The sequence below is a fragment of the Diadema antillarum genome, unplaced genomic scaffold (assembly GCF_040938485.1).
Source record: "Diadema antillarum isolate AM-2024a unplaced genomic scaffold, OU_Dant_1.0 seq00000996_RagTag, whole genome shotgun sequence".
Lineage (NCBI taxonomy): Eukaryota > Metazoa > Echinodermata > Echinoidea > Diadematoida > Diadematidae > Diadema > Diadema antillarum.
Genome location: NW_027271834.1, coordinates 125,205 through 145,843, shown reverse-complemented (window position 1 = coordinate 145,843; position 20,639 = coordinate 125,205). Strand labels below are relative to the sequence as shown.

At 37.5% G+C, this 20,639-nt stretch overlaps 1 protein-coding gene across 1 annotated transcript in view; it reads left to right on the top strand.

Annotated features, from left to right (window-relative positions):
- LOC139742321 (uncharacterized) overlaps positions 1-16,351 on the top strand; it is a 50,668-nt gene extending 34,317 nt beyond the window's left edge. Inside the window, exons 20-40 of the mRNA XM_071652897.1 lie at positions 821-943; positions 1,572-1,688; positions 2,377-2,481; positions 3,382-3,495; positions 4,279-4,401; positions 4,924-5,043; positions 5,810-5,926; positions 6,417-6,530; positions 7,035-7,148; positions 8,436-8,549; positions 9,345-9,458; positions 10,187-10,546; positions 11,208-11,216; positions 11,376-11,492; positions 11,976-12,098; positions 12,525-12,653; positions 13,087-13,200; positions 13,724-13,843; positions 14,448-14,552; positions 15,525-15,641; positions 16,173-16,351. Coding sequence (XP_071508998.1) covers positions 821-943; positions 1,572-1,688; positions 2,377-2,481; positions 3,382-3,495; positions 4,279-4,401; positions 4,924-5,043; positions 5,810-5,926; positions 6,417-6,530; positions 7,035-7,148; positions 8,436-8,549; positions 9,345-9,458; positions 10,187-10,546; positions 11,208-11,216; positions 11,376-11,492; positions 11,976-12,098; positions 12,525-12,653; positions 13,087-13,200; positions 13,724-13,843; positions 14,448-14,552; positions 15,525-15,641; positions 16,173-16,351 — 2,648 coding nt within the window. The remainder of the gene's footprint in view (positions 1-820; positions 944-1,571; positions 1,689-2,376; positions 2,482-3,381; positions 3,496-4,278; positions 4,402-4,923; positions 5,044-5,809; positions 5,927-6,416; positions 6,531-7,034; positions 7,149-8,435; positions 8,550-9,344; positions 9,459-10,186; positions 10,547-11,207; positions 11,217-11,375; positions 11,493-11,975; positions 12,099-12,524; positions 12,654-13,086; positions 13,201-13,723; positions 13,844-14,447; positions 14,553-15,524; positions 15,642-16,172) is intronic.
- The last annotated feature ends 4,288 nt before the right edge of the window (positions 16,352-20,639 follow it).

Here is a 20,639-nt window from a genome sequence, read left to right as displayed (position 1 = left end):
TATACAAAAAATACTTTCAAATCATTTTGTTGCTGTTGTTGACGATGAAACGACTACAATGTCGTAGCTGGTTAATTCAAGACAACAATAAAGCGATGCTTAGAATACATCTTATTTCCTACTTCTTCTTTCTTTATGTCGTGAAAGGATATTTCAGAGAAGATTTGTTTGGAGATCTTAGGGAAACTTGTGAGATCATGATATCATTATCGTTGACAATTTGAGTTTTCGTTTGTGATTCGATTGTATCACTGATTTTTGATTTATGAAATGTGGGAAAAAATAATAACCTTCTTGCTTTTGGTACATATTTTCTTTTTGATAAAACGTCTAACAAAGTTTAATCAACTTAAAAATAGCGTACATTTACGCTTTAAATAACAAGCATCTCATACAATTTATTGTTCTGCAGCTGCAAATTTCACTTTCGTGATTCAACACTCATCGGTTTACAACACTGTTGATGAATACTTTTGATTTTATTTGATTCATTTATTCTCCGTATGGCATCATTTACAATTTTTTTCAACATAATCAAACATAATATATACAAATATGATACTCATTATAGCTAGTTTCTACAATTTCACAAATTTTGATTACATATACATCTGTTACATAATTGCAGTACATGTGAATTACCATACAGAACGGTCGCCAATAATAAGCTGTAAGCTTGACCCTTTGGCAACCGATAATGCAATAAAAGAAAGTAAATGTTTCCATCAATAAAAGAAAGTATATTTTGTAAATGAGAATGTATGATATGTTGCAAAAGTAAAAAAAATACACTTTGATTAACCTCCCACTCTCATTACAGCTCCGAATGCATGCCTTTCTGCTCCGTGTAAGAACGGAGGAAGCTGCATTGTGGTCGGGACATCATTCGGGTGTGACTGTAGTACTTCCCCCCTCGGCTTCACGGGGCCAACGTGTGAAATAGGTACGTGTTTACGTTGATCGAGTTATGTATCCAGCCCACCAACTCGGCTTCAAATGCATTCTACGTTCTCCTAAAGCAAGGGCATATATATAGAATTTTGCTTCCCAACACAAAAGTTGTCTGGTATGCGTGAAAGTTAGATGATTATGATCTTGTGAAAAACGGGACAACATGTAGTCTAACAAGAATCATTACGATAAAAAAAGTACAATTGCAATACTTAAACTAGAAGAGGAACTGTAAAAGCACTATTTTCATCATTACGTAACCCAGCACAACTCGAATTGTGATGCCAAGTTGATTTTTGATTTCCTGCAGCATCTTGTAATGGGGGAAAATATTTATGCAAGACTCACCTATCACGGTATCCTAAAGAGGCGTTTGATTTTCAGGGGTTATACTTAAAATATCATCTTGCAAGTTGTAAACACTGCCAAAAACATGTCGCGGTAAATCTGTCACAATGTCGACTGCATCTAGTCTTCCAAATCATTATTTCTCGGTCCGCTGAAAATTGAATGGATAAGCTCAAACTCAGAAAGACCTCAATAGAGTGACTGATATAAAACAAACTCGCGTGAAGCCAATCATACAATCGACAACGTTGTCGTACTTCTTCACTCCACAGAGCCGAACCCGTGTCTCTCCGGCCCATGCGTTCGGGGCTCCTGCTACAACCGCCTGACGTACTATGAGTGTGACTGTCAGCTCACCGGGGGATATTCTGGAGAAAGATGCGAAATACGTGAGAATCGCAAATTAGTTCTCTTGAAGTTATCTCTGAAAATAAGAATTTCTTTTTTTTTAATCAAAAGATTGTTATACTTTTTGATTATAGATGTATTATTATGCACCAATACTAGACTACCTTTCAAGACGAACAGTCCAGCGTGTCCGAAGAAGCTTTTTGGTGGTTTTCTGCTTTTGTGAACTGAACATAAATAGCCGGTAGTATACTCGGCGTTTTTCACCTTGTAATATCCCCATTCAAGCCTTTTCACCTTACAGAAAAAATCCCAATAAGTTATTGTGTAAAACAACACAAGAGGTGTTTTATTAGACCAAATGATTGACATAATTCAAATTTCTGTTCTTACTTTAATGAGCAATCAAGAATTTCCCCTTTTTTTCTGAATCCGTCATGCCTGGAAAGACGTTTTCAATCTATAAACGCTACTGCATCTCAACAATACATTGCATAATCACTGATGATATCAAAGGCAGATGGAATTGCCGCTAGGGAAATTTCAAATGATGAATAACAAGTATCACTTTTATTTTGAGTTATGAGCATAAAATGAATAAAAAGATTCATATATATATATATATATATATACACATGTCATATAATGTATGATATTATATACGTTATACATCATGTTCTGAGAAGGAGGTAAAATATCATGCCAATCTTGCTACACTCTTTCTTCTAGCTCCCGATCCGTGTGAAGGCATTGTCTGTCTAAACGGCGGTATTTGCGACGTAGGACGATGCGACTGCTCGAACACAGGCTACTCCGGAACTACTTGTGACACACGTGAGTTTAAAGGTCCAGTTTACCTTTGGGAGCAGTGATTTCAAAAATGTTCAAGATATCACATTTCATGCATATGTGTAGGTCTGTTGTATCACAAAAGATCCTACCATATAAAATTTTTGCAATAAAGCCTAAAATGCGAAGGAGAATTCAGTGTTTTTCTCAATAAGCCGTAACTGTACACGGTTTAGTCACTTGAAACATTTTCATTATAACTATTGTTCTCATTTTGTGTATTTAACGACACTTACATAGATTATACGGATTCAATTTTTTTACATTGGTTGTTTCTATCCCTAACTCACATTTTAGAACTATTTTGAAGCACTAATGCTGGATTTTTGTGTCAACTGCAAATGGTAAATTATGCCTTTAACGACCCCTAGGTACTCTCCGCATAATTTATAAATTACAAGCGCATTCATATCTTCAGAGATACGAAGAAGTCCACAACTATCTGCACTGTATACAGCTAAGTTCAGTGAGGGAATATCACAAAATCATTCAATGCATGTTGTTATATAGGATATTAGTTTACGTTTATCAGTAAAATCTGATGGTACAATGTCAGCGGGAGGTTGTGGTGGTAGTCGTGAGGGACTTTTACTGGGACCAACCCAAATTATTCACAATGGATAAACCATCCTTTCAGAGAGGGCCGTTTGATGAGTTTCACTTTTTTTTAATAGTATTGCGAGGGCCTAATCCTAACTCGTGCAGTCAAGCCAAGCATCTTACAACGTATGTCGGCAATGTAGATGGGACTGCCCAATTAAAGTATCTCATGCACAAACAGACAGACTGACGAGCAGACAGACAAACAGACAGACAGACAGACAGACACACACACACACACTCGCGAAACTTGTTTATCTTAATCATCTCTGGTTTCATCCATAGTGACTGATCCATGCGTGTCCGACCCTTGTCGCAATGGAGGGACCTGTCTGAACTTCGGGTCTTACTACCAGTGCAACTGTGCCCCTCCGTACTCCGGAACTGTTTGTGAAACATGTACGTATGCAATGCAGTCGACTGCAGCTAAGTTTAAGTCATGCAATCAGGATAAACATTACCAGTCTAATCACAGTATAACATTTCATCAGGCAAGTGGTATTAAAGGTATGACTTGTGTTGAAATATTTATGTTTCCCTATACTCAATCGTCTACCTTTATTCTCACCACCATTGTTACAATTATCGATTTTGCTTGACCTACAGTCATGAAAACAAATGAGTTAATCGCGTTCTTATGTTTTATCACTGAGTTAAATTTTATTGTCATTTTTTTTTGGTGGAAAGAAAATGAATGAAGTCTAATGAAAATATATCCTCCCATTTGTTTTGGGCAAAATTTTGTACGACAAAACCATTGATTTGGTCATGTTTCAGATATGTTCGTTTTATTATACCAGTTGTTTCAAATTTCTTCCTCTGTTTTTCCAAATGATATCATTTATACAGCATTTCTCTAAGCATCAAACAATGCATAGATAGATGAATTGATATTTAATTACGTCAAAGAAATATCCATGTTGTTCACCAAGAAAATATCGGTTATATCGGTATATGTTATCAAATTCATGCATAACTGATCAACAAGAAGGTTATCACTAAAAATAATAATAACCGCACTGTGTGAGGTTCAAAACAACAACAACAACAACAACAACGACGACGACGACAACAACAACAACGACGACGACGACAACAACAACAACAACAACAGAACAACAACAAAACACACAAACAAACGTTAGCTTACGTTTAGGTTATTTTTATGTTCTCTGCATTTAGACGTAAATCCGTGCGATGGCATCACAGACCCCTGTCTTAATGGAGCCACTTGTTCGGATCTTGGAACCGGGCAGTATTTCTGCAGCTGCCCACTGGGATTTGAAGGAGACCGTTGCCAAAATGGTGAGGATGTGTCATTATTAACTTGAGCTAAAAGAAAGAAAACTCATTCGTGGTCCTTTCGATGTCATCAAAAGAAGTCTTTACGCTGGATGAATAAAATCTTTTGTGTAAATGTATACATAAGGTGAAAAGATCTCGATTTTTTTTTTAAAGTCTGGAAAGGCCCTTCTATAAGGAGGTGCTGAATAGAAGATTGTCACGGAAATCATTTCAGTGGGGAAGCATTCTCGTTAGTCAGGACTTGACAATAAAGAAACGTGTTTCAGCCAACGCAGCTTCCAGTTGTTGTTTTTTTACGTGAACAGTTTTGTTTCTTTCAAGTATTTTGTTATCAAAAGATTACCGCTGAAAACTCGCGTTCATTCTTCTCCGCGTGGCGTAATTGTGTATTTCAAACACGAAACAAAGTTTAGACTCAGTCAGTAAAGGATGTGTATTGATTGTTTCATACTGAATAATACAATTTTCGGTGCCACAAACAAAGGTTTATTGATTTCATATCTTTGTAATGATTGTCATCAGCAATCAATTACTGCGATAGCAATCCATGTGAAAATGGCGCCGCGTGTCAACTTCGTCCAAGTCAGTACGGCTACTTTTGCGAGTGCAATGACGGCTACGCAGGCATCAACTGCGAACAGGGTAAGTAATTCACTGCAAAAGTATCATCTGATACATTTTTACACCTCATTCAAAAACACCAAACAAGTGACAAACCATAAACCTATTCATTAACCAAATTTCTAAAGGCGTATAACCGTATATGTATTCTCCTAATTTCATTTATAATATTGTAAAAGAGAGGAGATAGCTTTTCATCATAATTCGTTTCGTTGTAATATGATATGACACGATGATATGCGTACATTCATGTTGACATAAAACAGTCCAGCATTATATACTCAGATTAGCATGATTTACAGCCTTTACAATAGAAAATAATGTCTATACTTTCAGGTGCGTATTATTTGGTATGAAAATACCGGATAGTATGATTTTTTTTTTTGATATTGTGATAAGGCAGTATCGTATAACTTCAACAGCTACTAAAGCACCAGCGATCTAAAATAAGCATCGATTGTTGAAGAGATTTATAACGTATGTCTAGTGTTCCCACTGTCTTTCCAAATTTCTGCCAGCTCACCCTTTTAGAATTTGCCGTGTTTGTTGTGTTTGCTTTCTTCAACTTTTGACTCATGAAATACATGTCAAATGGGTTATGCCTCTCCACTATACTTTAACAGTATCTAATCCACTTTAGAATAATAAGAAAGCTACCACCGTGGTTCCTCAATTTATTCTAATGTGTCTTTACCGCTCACATTGACGAGTCAACGGGTAGAGATAGTCAATGCTTCAGATTACAGTGGCTGCTAAACAGCTCCTTATTTTATTGTTACTCTTCCAGTTATCTATGCTTGCCTGAGCAGTCCTTGTCTGAACGGTGGCATGTGCACAGAGCAGCCAGGTTTTGAATATTCGTGCACCTGTACAAGCCAGTGGACGGGTGATACCTGTGAAGAACGTGAGTCAACTTCTCAAATCTGAATCTAAAATATGTCCTCTTTCATGTAAGAAGTCTTGGATTTTTCTTTTTTTTTGTTCCCCAATTAAATGAAAAAGGTAATTGTCTATGGCTTCTTATAATGATTGCATACAATAATGTCAAAGAGAAAATTTTATTTCACGCATGCGTCATTTTCACATTGAACTGTTGAATTTGCCCATCTTTTATTTTGTGCTATTGATCGCTCCTTATTACCAATGTGTCAAACATTCGATTATTGTTAGCGGTAAAGGGTTTGAATTACGGTGTGTAGGATTCATTTGATGTAAACTAAAAACAAAGCAAAACAAAACAAAGCAAAACAAAACGAAACAAAAAAAAAACAATTTTCGACACTACGTTCAACAGCGAATTCAAAGGATTATACAGAATCACTCGCTGACAGTGCATTTGACTGTCGTTTACGTGCCTGAAATGACACGGTGGTATTCTCTGTTTTTATCGCTAGCTGTGGACGCGTGCTCCTCAAACCCATGCGAGTATGGAGGAACCTGTACAAACTATTTCACGTACTTTGTATGTGTGTGTCCCGACGGAAGGTTCGGCTCAAGATGCGAACAAGGTGAGAACTTCACGGTATAAACTAAAATTAATGAGGGAATATCAGATAGCTTGGAAATATACAGTTTTCTTGAAGGCATGGTTTGTTTATTTTGTTATTTGTACTCATAGTTTTCGAATAAATCTCACAATATTTACTGTAGTATAAGTGCACAATTTAACAGACATGTGCAGCTATTTTCTCAAGGAAACAACCTTAAGGAAAAAGCCGCAGACAACTTTAAGGTACGAATTTTTTTCTCACATTTAAGAATATTCTGAACAACTACTCAAACTTTATTAACATTGCCTTCTGTACCCATGTTTGTTTGTTTGTTTGTTTTTGTCAGCCTGATATTTGTTTGTTTGTTTGTTTGAGGGTTTTTTTTAAACGATAGGTTCTGTTAAAGATGGTCCTTCCAAATGTGAGTTGAATAAAGACTAGTTAAGGAGCCTGTGCCTAAGATGTCACATTTTTTTGTTGCTGCCTATCACTAATCAATTCGCGTTGTTCCACAAATGCTAGACTTCAACGAATGTCTGAGTAACCCGTGCCTAAACAACGGTCTTTGCGTCAACGGAGACAACTCCTACAACTGCACATGCCAGGCGGGCTTCGAGGGCAATGTGTGCGAAACTAGTATGTCATTTTTTCCACTTTGATATATCCCTTCCATTTTTGTCATATTGTTTGTTTGTGTTTTTTTTTTCAGTTTCGTTTGTTTTCTTAATCATTTAGATTGGAAAATAATATCATATCATCTTAAAATTCGTTTAAAAGAGAACAATATGAAGAAATATACAATCTTAGTGTTGTATATTCCCCTCGTAAATATGTATATCATAAAAGCTATTACGCAAGTCCACGGAGTTTCGGACCCAGAGTGCAATCTGCCTAACATTGCTTGAGATCACTGGAGGTCGTTATTAATGATAATAATTTTGTTGTCCCTGTGTGCTGTAGTGTCATCATCATCACATTGCGTATCTGATTTAATAGATTTTTATGTGAAGCAGAGACACTTTCGTTGAGTTTTATTACCACTTATCTATCAATGTCATGGCCGGGATTATTACCAGGTATGGCGATAATAATACACAAATTGTATATTAAGACCAAGACCACAAGCCATTTTTCAGAGTAACTGAAACGCAATTACTACATCTATGTGTGTACGGAATGGATGAAAGCGCTAGCAATGTTGGCTAAATGTGTCCGGGTTCTCCTTTGAGAGTGGTTACACTGTAAAAACATCGGTGTTAGATTTAACACCACGGGTGTTAAATCTAACACCGATCAAACTTCAATAGAGGACCACACCCACAGGTGTAGAAAATGCACTGTGATGGTGTTGAAAAGTGTTCACCTGACACTTCGTGGTGTTAATTTGACACTGTACCTGGTGTTATTTTGACACTGTACTGGTGTTAATTCAAAAATGACACCACATGGTGTTGATTTGATATTTGTTGGTGTTAACATCAATGGTTTAACACCCGTCCAGCTTCAATAAGAGACCACACCAGCTGGTGTTACTGTGGTGTAAATTTATTTTCACATTTTTTTTCAAAAATCTAGTATTTTAATGTAAAATTCTTGATCGTCTTGTTTAAATTAAAAATCAACGAGAAGTGCAGTTACTAAGAAGCTCTTCAAAAAACCGTTTAAAATTTGGAAATGGCACCCGGAGGTGTTAATTTAACACCATAAATGAGCACCGAAAATTTAACACCAGCTCGGTGTTCACTATTTAACACCGGACTTTTTGCAGTGTATTTAGATTTTTTCGTTTGTTTTTTATTTTATTTTTGGTTTTGTTGTTGTTGTTGTTGTTGTTGTTGTTGTTGTTGTTGTTGTTGTCGTAAAGTGTCCTTGTATGTAAAGTGTCGCTCATCAATTAATGCTATGTATCTATTTTTGACAAAGATATCAACGAGTGTGATCCGAACCCATGCGCCAACGACGGCGTTTGCACGGACGGCATCAACGACTTCGTGTGCACGTGTCGACCCGGTTTCAGCGGTCAAACTTGTGAAGAGTGTAAGTTGTCAAGCATACTGTTAATACGGTACTTCGCGTGCACTTCTTTTACACATGCTAGAGTAAAAAATGGCTGGCTGAAATAAAGAATTCTCACTATGAATGTTCAATTCCACTCTCTGTATTTAAAGTAAAGCGATATTTACGACAATGCAGAGTATTTGAAATTGCTTTCACTAGTTTCGCGATAGCGATCGTGATGATAGTCTGAAACATTAAGGCAGATGTCACCGTGTAAGAGTAATAGTGTGTTGCATTTTCCCAAAACTAAAAGTCTTTCTATGTCTTCCTCGATAAAATAGTCATAGAAATGAAATGCTTAAAGTTGACCATGCACCGGTACTTAAACTAAATGTAAATTGACTGAACCTGAGAAGAAATAAGATTTAACTGAATGTCTTTACATGGCCAAGAAGGTAAACAAGATCTATGAAAAAAAAAATGTCAATGTCAGTTCACGTGGAAGAATGACGTCAATATTACTGCGCACCGTGTTCGTTTAATATCAATGTGTATAGTCGAGTTTCCACGGAAACAGCGGGTAACCTCCTCTCATTGCTTCCAAATTGCCTGCTGTTAGAATAAGCCTGTTATGATACACAAGCTAATACTTTCCTCCCTATTTAATATCCTCACATGGTTCGACACTATTTACTGAATTTCTGTTGTTGCACATGTAAATTCAAGTTTGATTTATCCCATCAAGAGTATGTTTGTCTGGTGTTTTAATATGTTTTCGCATTGCCTGTAATGACACATTTCTCGTTGATTGCCTAATTTTCTTGTCAACTACAGCCGTTGATAGGTGTGACAGCAGCCCGTGTCTGAACGGTGGGGCGTGCCTCAATCTCTTCAATTCCTACCGCTGCGAGTGCGCTCGTGGGTGGAGTGGCTTGAACTGCGAACTGAGTAAGTTTCTACTAAATGGAAGAGTGCAGTTTGAGAGAGGGAGAACAAAGGAAAGAGAGGATCGACATACTGCCAGGAGAGAATATATTCCTTAAAGATAGAGCGAGACGATATGAAAGAAAGATCGCAAGTGAGCTAAATGGACGATTGAATGTACCGTTGACCACGAGTATAAAATGTGACACATATATTTTGAAAAGAAATATAGGGATAAAGGGATGGAACCAGAAATACATGGAAAGACAACTTTGTGACTCCCTATGAATCTTTCAAGTCTTCCAATAAGGAGAAGACTGGAAATTGAAAAAAAGGGGGCTCGAGAAAATGGAGATACATATGCTTATATAAATTATATACCGTTAAATTGATAAAGGGATATCTGGGTGAATGATAGGCAGAGTTAATGGGGGAAGACGGAAGAGGAGAGAGCGATTGGTAAAGAAGTGTACAATGCAGAATCATTAATACGCGTATTGACCTTGTCAAATTCTTAGCAGAAAATGAATGCTTCCTTCAGATTGTACGCAATTGTGTATCTCAGAAACTTTATATTTATTTTGTTAGAAGTTTTTTTTTGTGTGGAAAATCGTCGTGATTCACAACGCTTTCATACTCCTTTAGTCATATTCGAGAAGGACGTCAGCACTGTACTGTGTTCGCCACTTCTGCTACTCAACAATATACAGCTATGTACCAGGATAGTTACTATTCTTTGCTTGTTCCTTCAGGATCCGCTTGCAATGTGGACTACTACCTGCCCGAGTGCGGGCAGGTGGAGATCACCAGTCCCAACTACCCGGCCGCCTACGACAACAATAGGACCTGCTCCTGGTTGGTGACGTCGGACGAGAATAATCGCCTCCTCATCGAGGTGAGGGATTTCCTGACCGAGCTCACCTACGACGTGCTCGAGATCGGCGGTGGCACGCTCATCGGAAACCCTTCGTCGCTGATCGCTGGGGGCGTCCTATCCGGGGATGTGGCACCCACAAATTTCACGTCATCCCAGACCTCAGTCTGGCTCCGCTTCGCCACCGATTTGGAGAAGAACGACCGAGGCTTCAGTGTAGTCGTCAGCGACATATGTGGTATGCCATCACTTATCAGTTATACTGTTCTTGTTTTTTATATTGCTTTGAGATTTGTGACGTGGATTTTGATATTTAGGGGACGTGGTGGCATTGTAGATACTAAGACTCCCAACTCCCAAACGGAGGACCCGAGTTCGATTGCTTACGTCCTTGGACAAGATGTTTTTACCCATAACGTCCCTCTCGACCCAGGCGTTTAAATGGGTACCTGGCAATGCTAGGGTAATGATAATGGCAGGGCCCTCTGGTAGAACAGTGGTAACACTGAAGAGGCTACCCTGGATAAAGAAGACCTCATTAGTAGTAGTACCCTAGCTGTATTATTATTATTATTATTATTATTATTATTATTGTTGTTGTTATTGTTATTATTATAACCTATTTGCATCAAAACGGTGAACCATAATCTTCATTTTGGCTTTGTAAAGTCCCGTAAAATTATGTTTCTCTAATTTTTTAGATAATGGAAAGATAAAAATTGATTGTAGATATCAATGACAACGTGGCATTGTGTTATCTGCGTCTGCATGATTGCGTTGTATTCATCTTGATTCCTCTTTTTTTTCATATTTCCATTTTGTGGTAGCAGAACACAGAGAGCAATAATCTCAAAATTAAACGATGAATAAATTCTCTGAAAAGGCTAGCCAATTCTCAGACATTGGATGTGGCCGTAATGTGATTATACAATTATTTCAGTAGTCCTGTTACAGTTCCATGACTCATGATTTTCAGGTATAGGGAAAAGTTCCACATTACCGCTAGTCAGGACACTGTGCCAAGATTCTATTCCTGATAATGTTTGTGTTTCATTTTCTTCATCCAGTTCTGCCTTGCTCAAGCAATCCGTGCCAGAATGGAGGGCAGTGCCGCGACACGAATAATAACCTTGAGTACCAGTGCGCATGCCCGCAGGCTTTTACTGGAATAAACTGCGAAGAAGGTGAGCTAATCTGACGTTTTTTCGTTGTGACTATCTTCATTATAATCACCATTGATTAACGCTTTCAATTTCATATTGTTGATGCGTGTGAATTAGAGGAGATTATATATGCATTGATAATCTTATACATCCAAGAAGTATTTGATTTTGATTTCAAATAAAGAAATATCAGTAAAACCCCAAAAAGGTTAAGTATAGACAACTGTTTAGATAAAGAAAGCGTGTTCAGCCTTGTTCTGAACAGATAACTATTTTAGTAGTCACCTATAACACGCGTTAAAATTTGTCTTTCCGGTTATATAGTTTTCCAAACTTTCGTAACTCTCAATGGAATGTGTTTCATCCATGCCGTTACTTTTTTTTTTCAATACGTCGTTTGTGGTTTCCCTTTATCTTGATAAATTAAACTCTAAAAGAAATGTGTCCCAAATTGCAAGGATGTACAATGACAAACTGTTTTCTCTCTTTTTTTTGTCACTTTAGCTGTTCCCACGCCATGTGATGACGAGCCGTGTCTCAACAACGGCAGTTGCTTCTTTAATTTTGCGACAAACGGATATGTGTGTCAGTGTCTAGACCAGTGGACCGGCGACAATTGTGAAGAAGGTAAGTGGGACCTTTATATATTTTGCTTCATATTGTATGACGCATTAGCGTCATTTTCAACCGTGGAAGAAATCTCATTGTAATCTTTCTACCATTATCATTAACGACATTAAAAAAAAAATACAAATATCATACTACAGTATATCCATCTTAATAGATTGATGTCATGTCCACGTACTTCAAGCTACCGTCGCGCACCTTAGTGTTTTAATACGTAAATCAGAAAACCCCCTCCGATCTTCCACCATGCACACATTATATACGCGCACACACGCACACGCACACACAGAGAGATGCAATATGAATTGGCTCTACAACAGAACTTATTTCACGCCTGTTCTTGGTTATTATAATGCTGCACCTCAACTCTAAGATAACATGAAGCTGTTAGTTTAACTATGACCGATGGGTGACTTTTATTTTCAGCCGTTGTTACCCCGGCGCCGATGTGTCCTACGGATTATTGCCTGAACGCCGGAACGTGCACCCTGAACGAAGCAGGAGATCCACAATGCGCATGCCCAGATGGCTACGTCGGGGCTCGCTGTGATACACGTATGTATGCTCAGATCATTAGAATATTAAACCTTGCACAGTGCTTGACAAGGATATAGTTTTCAATCACATAACGTATATTTTTGTTTTGTTGTAAAAATGCTGCGATGAATTAAAAATCAGATTAATGATAGTAAATTTTATCGTGAAAGTTCGTAATAGTCTTCTTACTAACTTAAGTGGTGAATCTCAGCGCACAAAGCCTGCTGAGATTATAAGTTCTAACCCATGGCCTTTCAAAAACTAACTGAAGATTGTAAAATGCGATTACATTGTGACCTACAATCTAAATCCTTTACATCGTGACAATGCTGACGTCAAACCATATTAACATTCTCTCAACCAATGCATTCAGTAACAGCTAGCAACAGGGTAAGGTGAAACTGTCTTTCATCATATAATGACGTCAATTTTAACACGTTATCTGTTAAAGCGGAGTGCCCGGCAGATTACTGCGGCGAAAATAGTCTGAACTGCGGAGTGGTTGGCCCGGGAGACTACCTGTGCGACTGCGTCCCTGGCTACTCAGGAGACCAGTGTGGAACAAGTAGGTATCCGTAATTACCGTAATGTATTGGTACATACGAATATTGCTGGTGAAAATAAGAGTACGTCTCCGTCTTGTTTAAAGCCGACGATCATACAGTGCCATGGAGTCAACTTTAGGCCCTGACTTTCTCTTGGAAAGCTGCTAATTCTGCCAGTGAATCTTTGGTAATTTGCCTTTCATTCAATTTCTTATCTCTCAAAAGAGGGCAAAGGAAGTATATAAACGTTACATATCATTAAACACTAACTGAGAGTATTCAATGTGTTTTTACATTTGCTATTAATTTTTCATTCTACATTTTGCTTCAAAGCAACAACAAAAAAAGAATGTGCAAATGTAAGGTTTACAATGTGTACAAATTGTACTAAGTGTTTGTTTATGCTAGAAACGTGTCCACTATATGTGGCTGCAATTTTTGCAGCAGATGCGCGTTTAGTACAATTTCAGCCTGGTCAATAGACGATGCAATCTATGCTGTAAACCTTTGTTCATGTTCATGTTGTTGTTTTTGTTCCACAAGACATCGACGAATGTGAGAGCGATCCCTGCCTGAATGGAGGAACCTGTGTTGATGGCGTCAATACGTTCGAATGTATGTGCGGCTCAGACTTTAAGGGCACCTACTGTGAGGAGCGCTCAGGTAACCTAATAGTAATACGAAGAAGAAGCGGTTACATTTTTTTTTCTGCAATTTTGGTTGGATCATTTCATGTCATGATTTATAGTCGTTGTCCTGTGCACTTGGACAAAGCTGCTTTGCAAAGGCACCCGACAGCCGAATACAATTTCCTTGTGCATGAAAATACAAGAGTCAAAATAAACATACGAAAACATGTAGCACGAGAGATAACAACTTCCTTTCAAAAGAGAAGAACAATATCATGCAACCCATATCAGACAAATCAATACCTTTCGTAATTCATGAGTCATTTGTGTGTGATAAATCATCATAGATATATCCAAATGAATGTCGCACAATTGGATGCAACAGTTACTGGGAGTGATGTATAGAAGAAGATGTTTTGTTAGAAGTGCTATAGTTATAGGCCTACTTTATTAACAAACTCTACTGCTACTGTGATTTTAGATGCTTGATTTAAATCAATATTATTATGTCCTATTTGGCAGTCCTTACTTATAGGTGCAAATAATTTCCATGAATGACAACGATAAAAAACACAGAAGCAATACCTACATAAAATTACAAGTTGTATTAATTGACCCTTTCTGTTTCCAAACATCAGATGCTTGCGTCGCCGGACAACCCTGCCTTAACGGAGGAGTCTGTATCGAAGACACTGGCTTTTGCAGATGTCCAGCTGGCTTCGCCGGCACGCTCTGCGAAACCGGTAAGCATTGGTTGATATGATCATGGTTTCATTCGGTTTCATTCGGTAAACTTCATCCTGTAGATTGGTAATTATGATGCTAACCCAACATGTCATACTCGGGTTTGTTTATAAGTTACTTGTTACTGTATATACTTGTTGCAGTAATCCCAATCGCAGCTTCCAGGAAGCTAGAATGGGACGTAAACCGTCTTGGACTAAAAGTAGTTCTCTAATTGCCCCCCCCCCCCCTTTTCTAGGCAAACTATCGCAGTTAGGTTTCTTAGGGGTGAGGGAGGGGGAGGGGTGAGGGGCAAGGGATTTGTCAGCATTTGTTTTCGTCACACATTGCAGCTTCCCCACGGCCAAAGCCTTTGCTGGCGATGTGACGGCGTTGTTTCGAAGCTTCAGTCCCTTTAACAAGTAGCTGTGACTATTACGATTCTACATGCCTAATCGAGACACACGACTTAATTACACATATTGTCATGGGAGGGGGGAATCAAAGTTTATAGAAATCGAGAGAAAGATAGATAAGGACACGTGGATGTCTGGTGGTGACAATTTCTAGAGTTTGATCCCAAAGGAAAAAAAAAGTGAATACATTCTTCATAATTTGAGATATTTGCCATTAAAGCTGCTCAAGACAAGATAAGAAAATATGGGATGTCTTTATACATAACTTCAAAAACGTTCCTTGCTATGTGAAAAAAGTGAAGTATAAGTGAAAAAGGTATTGTCTTTTTATTCTATCTGATGATGGACTTTGAAATGTTCGAAAATGGCTCTCAACCCGTTTTCCTATCGAACCTTTCATTTATAGAAGATGTAATATCCATGTATCTGTACACCAATATACTACAGAAGAGGAGGAGAGAGAAATAGGTAAAGAAGGAATTTGTGAGTGTTGAACATGCCGATTATACTTCGAAACTTCTTCAGTGCCTCTGTGGTATTCATTTTGTTTTTCCTGTTGGATTTTGCGACTCACAGCTGTGAACGAGTGCGACAGCGATCCGTGCCAGAACGGCGGTGTGTGCATCGACAGCGATGACCGATACGTGTGTGTCTGCAAGCCTGGATTCGTCGGTGATGACTGCTCAGAGAGTGGTAAGGATACCAAGAATGATGAGTCATTGATTTGAGGAACGAGTCTTGCGCACCTAATGACATTTTTTGTGTGATTGATGATACTGAGTAGCAATAAGATTAAGTCTGATGCTCATGTGACGATCTTCTCAGGTTTTCTCTGATATTGTGATGGACCTGTAACCCTGTGACAACGCATAAAATATTGATGGCAGAGGTTGCCTGGGACTTGTCCCATCTAACAAGATTATAGCGAGCAATGGATGCCGCTGCCAGATTTCGAAGTTGAGCTGACGCTATTCTTTGCGAGAGTTAATAAAAGGATCATCGGCCATTAGCTTAATATTTTATACGCGATATTCATCATTCTGTGAATACAATAAGGTGCTTAATTAGTTATTTTACCAAGTACATTATTGTAATTATCTTTACCTACCGGTATACATGCGTGTTATATAAAATGTATGTGTGCATGTGTGCCTGATTGCATCGTACACAACACGCAAGAACATTCTCATTATCCACCGTTCACTAATTCTTTCGTTTCTCCAGACAACACCGGTAACAACCTGCCGCAAGCGAGCGACTCCGCCCTAGCCATCGAGCCATGGTGGATAGCGCTCATCTGTCTGATCGGCCTCCTCTTCATCATCTTCGTCATCGTCTGCCTGTGCACGATGAAACGGCAGGACGACCTCGAGAAGAAGAAACTGATGGCTCTCGTGGCATAGAAGACGGATTCAGCGTGGGTTGGCTATACTTTATTTTGTCAGCTCTTTTGAAGTATTTTTGCAATCGTGAAAATATTATTTCATGATTTCCCTTTTTTTCAAACAATGTCAAAAAAATAATCAAAGCTGAAACAATCCTAATAACGCCTCTTTGTGTATTCAATAAAGTTGTATATACACACGAAGTATTTCAAGTCGATTCATAGATAATGTGTTTTTATACTTGTATGAATGAGAATGTTGCATTTGAAAAGTATATTTTTGTATATTTGCTTGAAGGTTCTTTAGTGATTGTTTAATGTAATGTCGCAGGGGATATAGTGATTTTGTTCTGTAACAAGTCGATCAAGTTGGTGTGAGACTTTTCTGTGTACAAATGTACATAACAAATCAATGATAAGGACTTTCGGGAGCATTGTAACAGAGGACAGTATTCGTCCATGAAGTTGTACTTAATTGCGGTATTTTTGTTTTTGTGTTAATAATAACACAAATGTTTCTTTAGCCGGTAAAAAAAAAATTGTAGATATCAGTTACACGTATGCTGGTTTTCAAGAGGCTGAAGAATAATACGAGTTTGGTGCGTTTCTTTAGTTGTGCCATATCCACCTTGGGAACCACCATCGGGCCATGTTTAATACGAGGGCAATGGAAGGTGAAAAAAATATATATACATGTACATACATGGAACGTCTGCCGATGTCTTTGATGATATGTGGGCTTCCTAGTTTTATCTTTAAAAGCCGAGAGAGGTAGGAAACAGTTTAATACGCAGGATGTGGTCTGATCAATTCAATGCTGGCCATTGATGACAGAAAACAAGAGATAAACATTTATTCTAAAATTGTTAAATCATACTACCTTGCGTTTTCTCTGTGTTTATTGAGAATTTCACTTTAGGAAAGAAATCGTTTCACCTTAAAATCCATGACGTATGAGTTGATGTAGTGAACGTCACGATAAAGTTTGAATATAACAGAAAAAGAAAGGGGCATTACAGTTGAGACAAAAAAAAAGTTACAGCTATTGTTTCTGATGCAAGGAGAAATCAGTGCAATTTGTCTTTTCCCCTCGGAAACGGTAGCGTATGAGAAAGAAAAGTCAGTTGGTAAATGATGTGTGAGTTGGTAAATGATGTGTGACGACGGTAACTCATAATGTTCAATAAATTGTAGGTTTCTGAATGTGTTTGAAAGAATCTGTATGCATACGAATTATATTATGCAAAGCAGATGTTCAATATTATTGAGTGAAGAGCAAATTCATCTGTTTTTATTATGAGCTGTTTCTATACGATGTAGGCCTACTTCTACTGTACTTTTTAATATATTATATGCCTAACTCTCTGAGTGCTTCAGCGACTTGGGATATGATTTATATCATACGATATATTATTGCTGTTATAAATGTGTCGCTTGCATTTTTTTATACTATAAAGTTTCAATGTTAGAATTACATAATGCATCTTTAGTTGTTGTTTTTTTTAAATAAGAAGGGTAAAGCGATTCATTTACTCTCAGTACTTTATTTTCAAGCGCGTTGTTGCTCCGATTGAAATTACTTCGAGGTGTTCGCATTTTATTTTGTATAAATGTAGGCCTTTTTAAACAGGCAGGAGATCTAAGTTCAGCAGTTCAGAAAGGTAGCGAAGATGCTGTAGAGTACAGAGAAAAAAAAAAACCCAAATAAATATGAATGGAGCATTACTGGCAAGTCCTATATGTATGTTTCCTTTTCTTTTACAATTGTGTGTACACTGTATAACTAGGTTATCAGGCAGACGGGGAAAATGAAAATAAATACATTCTTTAATAGTTACTGCACCTACATTATATTTCCACATCTAAACATAATTTCTACATAAAGTTCATGTAAGCCTAGATTACAATTATAACTATTTCTGATGCGCATATATTTCCTTTGTTTATGTTGCCTTGTTTTTCATCACAACATCGCATGGGCCTCGTATTTTTTTTTTTCCTTGAGCAAGCATATCTTTGAGGATAATTTATTTCTGTATTTTAGGATATGTTACATTTTGTTGATTGCTTGTTTGATTATTCATGCAGAATTGCAAAATGTAAAATCATCGCCCACATGTCTTTCAATCGGGATTAGAGGTTCTTTCTGTTATTTACAGCGTAGTAAATAGGTATCGTACAATGGAATTTGCATTTCTTAAGTTTTAAATGAATGGAAACACATATTCAATTTTCCATCACTCTAATAAAGTACTTGCGGTGTTTTTTCCTTTCTTTATACGTTAGCTTGAAATAGCTTTTGAGCCGTTTTACTTTACAATTAGTTTCATTGGGAGAATTTCCTCCTGTGTCAAAGTTTGCATATTTTTGAAAGTTTTTTTTTTTTTTTTTATCATTCCATATTTTACCTATTATGTTTCTTATTACATTAATCATGTAAACTTAACATCGGATTTGTCCTTGCCTACCTATGAATGACCCTGTACATTTTCGACTAAAATAGATTTTAAAGATGTTGAAAGATATACATGTAGAATTTATTTAATGTAAAAGGTGCACATGATCGCAATGTAATTTTACTTTCCTTTCCTACAGTACATTACTACTGGTGCTCCTCTAACAATGGAGTTGTTTTCTGATCACGAAGTACCAGTACTGAAAACCTATATATGATTAGGTAGTGATTGATACTCTATTCAGAAAATACTAGTTTTCATTGCTGGGTTGTTGTTGTTGGTTTTTTTTTCAACCCTTTTATCTCTCTCTCGCATGTGATGGAAAAAAAGTTTTGTGTTTTTTTTAAAGAAAATTATGATTGTGAATAAACGTAAGACAAATGTATTGAATGATTTGTTGTCTTTTTAGTGTTTTACTTACAGCAGTCTACGGTCTGTTTCAAAGAGTGCCAGAAGACCCACGAACTACTGTTCGATCAGCTCTAATCATCCCACCCCAAATTCATCCGATTTCGTCACACTACCACCTCGCGTCATTGAACTCATGTACCGTATGCCCCCCCCCCCCCCCCCCCCAAAAAAAAAAAAAAAAAAAAAAAAAAAATTGCAACGGGACCCTCCGCAATGATAACTTTAAAAATAGTGAATCAATCCAAATACAATTTCAGAGTATTATGAAACTACAACTTATCACCCACATCTTGCAGAAAACCCCATCTGATTTGCTTAAGTGGTCAAAGAGAAATGAGGATTTTTGTACAGCATGTCAGGAATTCCTTCCCTCTAAGTTCTGTCCAATGTGTTCACACATTAATATACAGTTCCAAGAGCATAAAAGTGCTGAACTTGCAAGAATCACATCCACGACATGCTTCACAACGATTCACATTTCTCTGTGACCACTTAACCAAATTGATTGGCGTTTTCTGCAAAACATAGGTAAGATGTTGGAAGTTATCAATGCAAATATTCGATTGTATTTTGGGGGGACATACTGTGAAGTGGTACATTATGAATAACTAAACAGAAAATTCAGTTGACTGTTTTAGAATACAATACAAAACTCAAGGCTTTTATTCATGACGAAGTGAACACTTCTCATATTGAGACAATATTCGATGACAAAATGCTAAAGCATCACAACGGCCGCCAACGCTGGACGGCATTCCTCACTGATTGATGCTTTGTTGAACTGATAAGCATTCAAAAACAAAAGAGAACGATCTTTGGTGTTTTATCAAATAATGTCCATTAATTTTGATCAACACGAATACAGTTTGGCACAATATACACATTACAGAGTGAGGTTCCGACTTCAAAACATTTTTCTTTCAAAGTTCAGTTGTACCTATAGTAACATCTTAATCTTATCTGCTGTGCAAGCAAGTCCCGTTCTGGTACGGCCCTGCAATGCAGCGATGTAAGAACAGATGCTGTATGGAAGGAAAATGCACTATACCATTGTAGCGGTGACGTTTCAGTTGGCTACTGATTTTAGACATACATTGTAGAAGCTACACTTTTGGAGATACGAATTCTAAACTTTCACAAAATTTTTCCTGATATTCACAACTGCCTGACAAAACTGAGAACTACATTGTCAAATCTGAACTTCAGCCACATAAAATCTCTCTTTATCACTACCCCCACAAAGAGAGAAAATGAAAGTTAGATAACGCATTGATGCAACAAGACAACACCAGCTCAAAACGGTCTTGATCTCAGCGTGAATGAAGTCATTACTTATGATTTCGGAAGTGTCTCCACGTTTGTGGCTTAAAAAGAAAAAGAGAACAGAAACAAAAGTTGCTCATGCTCTGAAATGGGTTCTGCACGTTACTTTGTACATGT